The 9,567-nt window shown below is 40.6% G+C and overlaps 2 protein-coding genes across 3 annotated transcripts; one reads left to right on the top strand and one right to left on the bottom strand.

Moving 5' to 3' along the window:
• Positions 1 to 763: 763 nt before the first annotated feature.
• Positions 764 to 4,955, top strand: dmpd (F-box protein dampened). Its single transcript, XM_020945302.2, has 6 exons — positions 764 to 968; positions 1,157 to 1,653; positions 2,908 to 3,156; positions 3,215 to 3,413; positions 3,471 to 3,778; positions 3,847 to 4,955. Exons 2-6 carry the CDS (start codon positions 1,249 to 1,251, stop codon positions 4,483 to 4,485), a joined length of 1,800 nt encoding a protein of 599 aa, XP_020800961.2. The 5' UTR covers positions 764 to 968; positions 1,157 to 1,248; the 3' UTR covers positions 4,486 to 4,955.
• Positions 4,956 to 4,970: 15 nt separating this feature from the next.
• Ccs (Copper chaperone for superoxide dismutase) lies at positions 4,971 to 6,087 on the bottom strand. Of its 2 annotated transcripts, none has more exons than XM_020945392.2 (3): positions 5,927 to 6,087; positions 5,243 to 5,870; positions 4,971 to 5,185 (listed from the first exon to the last, which is right to left on the bottom strand). In XM_020945392.2, the coding sequence occupies exons 2-3, from the start codon at positions 5,863 to 5,865 to the stop codon at positions 5,050 to 5,052; spliced, it is 759 nt and encodes a 252-aa protein (XP_020801051.2). In that variant the 5' UTR covers positions 5,866 to 5,870; positions 5,927 to 6,087; the 3' UTR covers positions 4,971 to 5,049. The 2 variants fall into 2 exon arrangements, with proteins under 2 accessions (XP_020801051.2, XP_020801050.2); XM_020945391.2 differs by having other exon boundaries at positions 5,243 to 5,883; positions 5,927 to 6,068.
• Between the last annotated feature and the right edge of the window lie 3,480 nt (positions 6,088 to 9,567).

The following is a 9,567-nucleotide window of genomic DNA, read 5'->3' on the forward strand; positions in this document are numbered from 1 at the left end:
CTAATGCGATAGTATCTACAGTAACTTCGTAAATATACATAACATAAAATCACATGTATTTTTTAAAAACTTCGCTAGGTCACAGCAACATCGACATTTTTAAAAAGAAAAAATTTAATATCTTTTGAAAAATTAATTGCAATGTAACATATCATATTTCAAAAATGCATATATCGCCTTTTTAAAATCGTCATTTCATTTGTTTTTTGTAAATTATCTTAATATTAAAAAAAAAATTAATTGAAACGGAAAAATTAACGTTTGAAACAAAAAAACATCATATATCTTTATCATAATCATAATCAATAAAGAAAAAATATTTGCAACGTAAAATATCATATCTTAAAACTTCGATAGGTCGACAGCAATTTAGACGTTTTTGTAAACAAAAAATATAATTACTTTATTTTTTTTTAGATTATCTTTGTATTAAAAAAAATGAAATGAAACGTAAAAATTACGGTTGAAACAAAAACCAATCATATTTTATTATTATAATTGAAGAATTCAAAACAAAATGATGTTAATGAAAAAATCGAGTTTTAAACCAAGTTCTAACATAAAAGATTGTCTAAACATTGGTCACGAACTGATATTTTTCAACCGATAGTTCTGCTAAAATTATAATCACTGATCATGATGCAAGATTTTATCTATCATGATGAACAAAAAGGGAACGTAAAAATGCTACGCTAATGGCGGAATGTATCATAAAGCAAAAAAAAAAAAAAAAATGCAAGCAAAAAATCGATGTTTTGAAAACAATATCCAAACATCGATAGTATCGATAGTGCTCCGATGCCAGCACTAGTATATAGGTTTAATTGTGCTCGAAAAAAACGGAGTTAAAGTGAATGTCCGCGTCCAGCAAAAGTACTCAAAAGCATCCAGATCCAAGCTAGGCAGCTTGGGCCACCAAGAAACTAGGGACAAGCGATGCCAATGCAACAATAATATCAATAAAACGGGTACGAAGCGAGGCCAGTTCCATGGAAGTGCGTAGAGCTGAGTAGAATTTCGACCAAAAACCAAAAAAGAGGAAAAGAGACGCTCAATAGAGCGCACATATACATGGCGATATTTACGATATATATATGCATATTCACGATTGGGAAAACTAACAAATGCCCTATTTGTTGTTGTGTACATTCCGTAGCTTTTCGTAGACGCTGTTGCCGAGAATTAATTCTGTCCATTGCCATAGACCAGCAGTAAAACGAGCCTCCGAGCCCCAACGTCTCTGGGAAGATGGTGTCCACCCGCCAAATGTGCGGCAGTGCCGCCAATGGAAGCCCTTCAGCCTCGGGATCGGGTTCGGGAACTGCAGAGTCGCAGGAGGTGGTACCTGCTGGTATCCCTCCCTTGCCAGTCGCCCTCCAGGAGCCCGAATCTACCGCAGCCCGTACTTCTGTCCTGCGGCGGACGGCCAGTTATCAGGGCAATTCCGGCCAGTCACCGGCTAGCCTGGCCTTCTCCGCCAGCGTGGTGACGCGCCACCACTCGTACAATATCCAGATGCAGCGGTGCGAGGGTCCCTCGGTCTCCGGCGTCCCAGTGAAGGTTACTTCGGTTGGGTTGTTGGATTTGCCCAATGAACTGATTGAGAAGATTCTTGGCTACGTGGACTACAAGAAAATCTCACATCTCAGAATGGTAAGTGCAACCTGTGCCCCCTAATGCCCCCCCTCTCTCTCTCTCACTCTCTCTTCAAGCGCTGGTGGCTATTAAATCAATAAAAAGCAATTTCCCAAGTGCAGGCGTGTGGGACGGGCGGAGAGTTGGTTATCCAACGAACCCAGCAACTACCTGCACTCGTAGTCGGCCTGTGCCATGGGTCTCTTGGTATTATTTTCGCGCCGACATCATCGGCCTGTCCCATGCGTTCCCTCGGTGATGTTCTGTCCCTCTCTTGGCAGGAGGCAATTAAAACTTTGTCACGAGGGCAGAGCACATGCACTTGTGATTGTTTATATTTAGCGAAGCAATATGCTGCTGATCTTGATTTCCACGGGGAGGGTGAATCATATCCATAGGTATCTTTAGTGGTTTATACAAGGCAGCTAAACCTTTCAGTAAATCACACAATGACTTTAAACAGACAACCAAACCATGACTATATGACTTTAACAACAAGCCCTTCCTAAAGTTAACCATAAATGTATCTAGGCATTTTTAAGCCGGCATGCGTAAATAGTGAAGATAAACGTTTGTGTGGCTTTGGCAGGACAGATATTCGACAGGCTTTGGCTTTAAAAATACATTATTTTCATGTATTGTAAAAAATGTTAATGCTAAAGTTAAGTGAGTCGTACTTGGTTATGTATTTAACTTAAATGCGAATGAAAAATATCACATGATATAATAATATTTGCAAAATATCACTAAACACTGCCTAGATAAAAGACTCTAAATTTAAAGAATTGACATTAAATAACTCCATAGCATTTAAAAAGCTTTATATGTTAAATAAATCCAACATAAATTTTCTTAAAAATAACTAAAAAATAATCATTTTTGTATGACATGATAATTAAGCATAGCAATAATTTCGAATGAATTATTTTTGGTTCAAGACCTTGAGGAAGGTATCTACACCTCGGTGTGTCTTTGTGTTTTTTGGTCTTGATGGCATTTTTGCCTGCACCATGCTTCTTCCCCCTCCCTTTTCCCTGGCCAGCCACTGGTGTGTGTATGTATGCAGCGGGGTTATTTGTCGTAGGTAGCGGCGACAAATGTAATCTGATATAATTTAATAACAGGCAGAACCACTGCCTCGTGAATGGATGGTTGGATGGAGGATGTATGTATGCGGGCACAGCAGCCGAACCTGAAAAATCTCGGGCCCAAAATAGTATCGGCACTTTACCCAAACTCTTACATTTTGGATGTTCCTCCGTTTGTTTGCAGGTGTGCCACCGCATGAACGACATTTGCATGGCCATGCTGAACGCCGCCTTCTCCAGGCAGATCAATACCACGTTCAGCCGCTTCCAGGCCATCAAGGCGAGCATGCCACGGCGGGAGTCGGCTCGACGCAGTCATCCGCTGGCCTGTCAGTGCGACATCATCGAGACGTGCTACATGCGCCTCTCACTGCTGCAGATGTCAATGGGCAAGCACATGGAGCGGGGTCATTGCTGTTTCTTTCCTGGATCCGTAAGTCAAGCTCTCAAACTAATTGGTTTACATTTTATAATATGGACAACTTTCACAGATATTGGACGAGGTACACGGCATTTTGAACTATATCAATTTTACGCCTCAGCTGCAGCGACCTTATCGGGTGACCGATGAGCTCTTCGATCTCTCCACCATGGCGATGGAGTACTTTAAGGACCGCATTGAGCCGACACTTCCCGGCCTGGCGTACTTTAACAAGGACTTCTTTACGCTGCCCACCACCACCAAGCGACGTAAGCTTATAATCCTCCGGGTTTAACAGTCAGTGTCATCAGTACTTTCCCCCACAGCCACGCTTGCCATCAGTTCAGATCTCGAGGACAGTGCCAGCAATTCGCCACCTCAGAACCACATGGTGCTCCGCAAGGGCATCCGCAAGATCAAGCAGGGCATGAAGATCTACAACAACCAGCTGTCGGTGCTGCGCACCGAACTTCGCACCTGCAAGCGCAAGGCCGCCGAGCAGGGCAAGCAGCTGGCCGAGCAGCAAAATCTCTTGGCGGAGCAGCAGAAGCAGACGCTGGAGTATGCAAATCGGTTGGACGAGAATGACAAGAAGAACGAGGAGATGACACGCAAGTTCTCCACTCTCCTGCAGGTTTGTAAATATCGTTGCATTTAACTCAAGTGCTGGCATTAATTTTCCTTTGACTTCGACTTGCGCAGGAGCTCAACAAGTGCAAAACCGAGCTGCAGTTCTGGCGTTCCAAGAGTCCGGCCATCCCGGTAATGTGCAGTTCGTGCAATCAGAAAGTGACGCCTCTGGTGCCGCCAGAAGATTTCCAAGTGCTCATTAACCAGGGCGTTGATCCGGAGCACATAATCATTAGCAATGAGGACGCTGACGCCGAGGAGAGCGACGTGAGCGTGGGTGAGATGAAGGAGTTTGCCTCGCCGGACGAGTCCACCACAGCCAAGCTGCTGGCCGTTAGCACTGCAGCCAAGAATCAGAAGCGCAAGCTTCCGTCAGAGACCCAGTCGTCCAATGCCATTGCGTCCACATCGAAGCAAGTGGAGGCCGTCCAATCCCAGCCACAGCCGTCGGCTACAGTTAATGGGGGTGGAGCAGGAGGAGCTGTTAAGGCCGCCGCCGCCGGAGGATACTCGCCGAAGCTTTTCTATGGCAACCATCAACGCAGCGGCGTGATTGTAAGCCTCGTCTCCATGAAGTCAACGGCAGCTCCGCCGGAGGCATCTGGATCGGAGGCAGCTCTCGAGGAGCCGGAAGAGGCGAAGAAAGCACGTAGAGTACAAAAGGCCAACAGATATGTAAATACGTCGTCTGGCAAACGCAGTAAGCATTAGGACATACGCATATATACACTTTACATATTTTTTACCACTTATTTACATAAACGAAACCACAAATAAAGAACACGTCCATGCCCCACGCTCTCATCTGGCTGGGGCAGGCGTCATGTAGTGTTAAAAGAAGAATCAAATATATACACATATATCTATTAACGTCAAAATGCATTAGGCATTGCGAATATTATCATTATAATTATTATTATCAAGTACAAGAAGTGTGTCTGTATGTTCTTCGGTTTTAACGACCCCCTTTCCCCACAAAAAGAACAACTCAAGTTAACCAATAAAACACACAGAACACCATAAAACACACTCGTCGAATACAGTAGTTATTGGCAGAGCAAACAAAACAGATAATAATAATTTAAAAGCAAATTAATTTTAACTAAGAACCACAAGAAAAGCAAAACAAAAACGGCAAAGAAATATTTTAAATAAAACTTTAAAAGCATTTGAAATCAAAAGGGATTTCCCGTTGGTTTTTTGTACAAAAGAAATACATACATTTATTTACAAATTAACAAGGTCAACAGAACAGAACAGACATTCTGTCTTAATTTATAGTTTTTGGGAGCGATCCCCTCCAGCTAGTGGCTTGTTGCGCTCATCCCACAGTGTGACGCCATCGCAGGCACAGATTCTCTTAAAGTTTTCCAGTATACCAGCGGAACGGGCAATTATCCCACAGGCAATCCTGCAGAGAAACTTAAACCATAAAAAAATGTAGCAAAAATAAGGATATACTACGAACCTGTCCCCAGAGTTGCCATCGATGAGACTCTGTTGGTTGCCACCGCTTCCTAGGTCATCGGCACTGGCTGTTATCACAATGGCCCTGCCAATGATGTCCCATACCTCCAGGATAGGATCCACAAATCGGAATGTGGCTCTGCCGCTCTCATCAGCCCGAATGTTGCCCAAGTCGCCGGCATGGCGTTCTGAGGCCTCTGATGTTTGACTTCCGTGCGGCGACTGGTGGGGATTATAGTGCGAGCCAACGGAGGCGCATCCAGCGGACACATCGCCGCTCTCGTGGATGTGGAAACCGTGCAGACCGGGCGTCAGGCCATCAACCACGCCATCTACCACTACTCCAGGCTCCCGTGCCGTGATCGTTGTGAAACGCACTACACCCTGGACGGGCGTTCGGTCCACAACACTGCCCGTTGTATTGATGAGAGCCACAGCCGACTGGCCGCCGAATCCTGATAGCACCGCCTTGCGTCCGGTTGCCTCAATCTTATCGTGCACCTCTGACCAAGGTCGTTGGGTCTGGACAATCACTCGTCCCTCATTGGTGTCGATTTCCACCTGGCCTAATCCATCCAGTGCTGTTCGGAGGACGCTGGCGTACGCCTCGTCATCTTGGCGCATCTGAACTGCAAATTCAATCTAAACTTTAACATAAGAGCATGCCTCCTGGTCGCTAATTTACCTTAATGGAGCTCATTTTGATGTTAAAAAATGCCGAACAAGAATGATAAACAAACTTTGGCCCTTTGGAGCTTTAGTCGGGAAATCGATTTTTATTTTTTACTGGTCTGGTCACACCTAAATCGATAAGAACTCGACATACAATTCCTTACGTCCGTTAAACTAGAGTCGAAATGTAAAATGGAACATGGGGAGATCTTTAATTTTTAGTTTATTTCGTAAGTTTGGTAAATATTTCAATTTATTTTTAACCGTCAGATTTCAAGAAAGTTGCAGAACAGTGGGTGGTGTTTTTGGGCTGATAACCAAGGCGCGAACTATGAAAATGGAACCAGATGGAAACCTACTGGGAACCACTCGCTGAACCAGACCATGAACCCATAATAAGAAAAATACTAAATTAAATAACAATATCAAATTGTTGAATAAAACATAAAGAAAAGTGGAATTAAAAACAATTTGGTTGGATTTTAATCAAAATCAGAGAAAATTACCTATTTCGTTCTTTTTCGATTAATTTAGTATAAACCACGGCAAAATCGATAGCCCGCCAGAAAATATTCCTATTGACCATTTAAACAATTGTATAAAATATGCAACCCCCGTGAATGGAATCGACATTCCAAGCATTTTGGTAGATGTTTCATCAAAATTGGTTTAGCCGATCAAGAGAAAACAACAATTTTCATTTATTTCCATAAATGTTCCTAGAAAGAATAAATATATCTGGCAGCACTGCCTGCCTTAAATTAAGCCAATATGATTTAAGCTTTATTGTATAACTTATGCAAAATGAATAATCCTACCATTAACGGGATCGCAATTCTGAACATTTTGATCCATGTTTCATCAAAATCCGTTCAGTCGTTCATAAGAAATCCCGACTTTTTCATTTATTTCTATTTATGTGCCAGCGAAGAATAAATATATCCGGCAGCGCTTCCTGTTTAATAAGTATTTTTGATTTTAACTTTATGGTTAAACCTATGCAACAGGAAGATAAAATAATAAACGGCATCACAGCTCTGAACATTTTGATATATGTTTCATCAAAATCCGTTCAGTCGTTAATGAGAAATCCCGACTTTTTCATTTATTGCCATAATTGTATGTACATACATATGTGTGTATGTTCGGCGAAGAATATTAAATAAAAAAATGTGATTTAAACTTAATGGTAGGACGTATGTATGCAAAATGAATAAACGGCATTGTAGTTCTGAACATTTTATTCCATTATATACTAGTGAGAGTATATAGGACTAACTGCAAAGTTTTATTTAGATGGATTTAAATATGAGGGTCTAGTTTGCATATTATTGGACTGATAGACAGACGGACATAGCTAGATCGACTCTGCTGTTGATGCTGATCAAGAATATATATACTTTATATGGTCGGAAATAATTTATTCACAGCGTTTCAAATTTTTGACTTGAAATCATATTACAAAGCAAGGGCATTGAAGCACTAGATTTGAGAAACAAATTTTCGAAATAACATTTAATAGTCTGTTCAATAAATGATATCGTTATTCTAAGCAATTTGGTAGATGTTTCATCGAAATCCGTTCAGTCGTTTTGGAGAAATTAACATTTGAATTACCAATTTATATACAAAGCAGGCATGACTATGCATCCCTGGTACCCAACTGCAATAATTGAAAAGTCCAGATTTGTCATTAACGACTGAACGGATATTGATGAAACACAGATCAAAATGTTCAAAACTGCAATGCCGTCTATTGGACACTCTTCCTTTTGCATAGGTTTAACCATAAAGCTTAAATGAAATTTTCTTGTTTTTAGGCAGGCAGGGCTGCAGGATACATAAATGGAAATAAATGAAAAAGTCGGGATTTCTTATGAACGACTGAACGGATTTTGATGAAACATGGATCAAAATGTTCAGAATTGCGATCCCGTTGATGGTAGGATTATTCATTTTGCATAAGTTATACAATAAAGCTTAAATCAAATTGGCTTAATTTTAGGCAGGCAGTGCTGCCAGATATATTTATTCTTTCTAGGAACATTTATGGAAATAAATGAAAATTGTTGTTTTCTCTTGATCGGCTGAACCAATTTTGATGAAACATCTACCAAAATGCTTGGAATGTCGATTCCATTCACGGGGGTTGCATATTTTATACAATTGTTTAAATGGTCAATAGGAATATTTTCTGGCGGGCTATCGATTTTGCCGTGGTATATACTAAATTAATCGAAAAAGAACGAAATAGGTAATTTTCTCTGATTTAGATTAAAATCCCACCAAATTGTTTTTAATGCCACTTTTCTTAATGTTTTATTTAACAATTTGCTATTGTTATTTAATTTAGTATTTTTCTTATTATGGGTTCATGGTCTGGTTCAGCGAGTGGTTCCCAGCAGGTTTCCATCTGGTTCTATTTTCATAGTTCGCGCCTTAGTTATCAGACCAAAAACACCACCCACTGTTCTGCAATTTTCTCGAAATCTGACTGTTAAAAACAATTAAAATGTGCACCGAATATTTGTTAATCTTCCCCTAGTAATCCCACATGCTGCACGCGAAGACGCGAACAGGAAAAGACGTCATCTACTTTCAAGCTCAGTAAAAAACAATTGTTAATTAATTTTTTAGCATTTAAAAACTATATTTTATTTGAATTATGCCTTACTTACGAAATAAATTAAAAATTGAAGATCCTCCCATGTTCAAATTTCCCACAGTTCCATTTTGACGCTAACTCCTCGACGCTATTTTGACGGACATCAATTCCTTGCCAGCCGATGGCGTTGCCAGATTTTAAATATGGCGCTCGATTTAAAATTCAATCTACATTGCCGCTAATTTGTGTGCTAATTTGTTGGACATAAAACTCCATTCAGCTCAAATTACGCCTTATAATTTTTCTTAACCTTTTTTTTTATTTCTTGCCACCGGTTTAATCAATGGCCATAAAGTATATTTTTAAGCGAAATGCTGCTAATTTTTGGAAATTAACAGCGCTAATTGAAGCGTCCTAAGCGCTAACTTAAGCGACAGATGGGTATGTCTGCTCAAAGTTAAAGAACAAATAAAAAAAACCTAATAAAAACGTGCAACAAAATTGCGATGAAGCTTTTTCATGCGCGGCACATTCATTGCAACAAATTGCGTCTTTGACTTTCAATGTGCAAAATAAATTAATTTCACTTGGAGACCGTTATTGACGGCAATTTAAAAACAATTGAGATATATTTAATTCGCCCGCCATGTTGCGATCAATTGAAGAAATGTAAAAGGAATCATCATGACAGGGGATTGATGTCGATTCCCGTCCAATTTCCAAAATTCAGCACTGCGCGAATGGCTTCTATCAATTAAGACTAAATTAGCACAAAGTAGGCATCGTGAAATGAATGAAAATCGGTGCACAGCTAATTAGTCGAAATGAGTAGTAAGTTATTAGGTCCACCCTAGCAATAGATCGCCGATTCGCTCTGAAAAACGCTCCCACACAAGTCCCCATAAACAGGTGCAGCTCTCTTAGCTTTTTCTTGGCCTACTCTCTTTAGTGAGGTCTGCTCTTTAAGCAATGGAGACTAACGGCAACAGCTGTTCTTGTTGATAAATATCATTCTTTGTTGCTATTTTCCATAGCCTACAAATGCAAGT

This window comes from Drosophila serrata, unplaced genomic scaffold (genome assembly GCF_035046125.1).
Source record: "Drosophila serrata isolate PLE 108 unplaced genomic scaffold, ASM3504612v1 contig_184, whole genome shotgun sequence".
NCBI lineage: Eukaryota > Metazoa > Arthropoda > Insecta > Diptera > Drosophilidae > Drosophila > Drosophila serrata.

What these genes read in the sequence shown, in the direction of transcription:
- dmpd (XM_020945302.2), top strand. Translation starts at nt 1,249, where the DNA reads ATGGTGTCCACCCGCCAAATGTGCGGCAGTGCCGCCAATGGAAGCCCT. An exon ending in AAATCTCACATCTCAGAATG is followed by an intron (nt 1,654 to 2,907) that starts GTAAGTGCAACC and finishes GTTTGTTTGCAG; the next exon opens with GTGTGCCACCGCATGAACGA. An exon ending in GCCCACCACCACCAAGCGAC is followed by an intron (nt 3,414 to 3,470) that starts GTAAGCTTATAA and finishes TTTCCCCCACAG; the next exon opens with CCACGCTTGCCATCAGTTCA.
- Ccs (XM_020945391.2), bottom strand. An exon ending in GATGGCAACTCTGGGGACAG is followed by an intron (nt 5,186 to 5,242) that starts GTTCGTAGTATA and finishes GTTTCTCTGCAG; the next exon opens with GATTGCCTGTGGGATAATTG.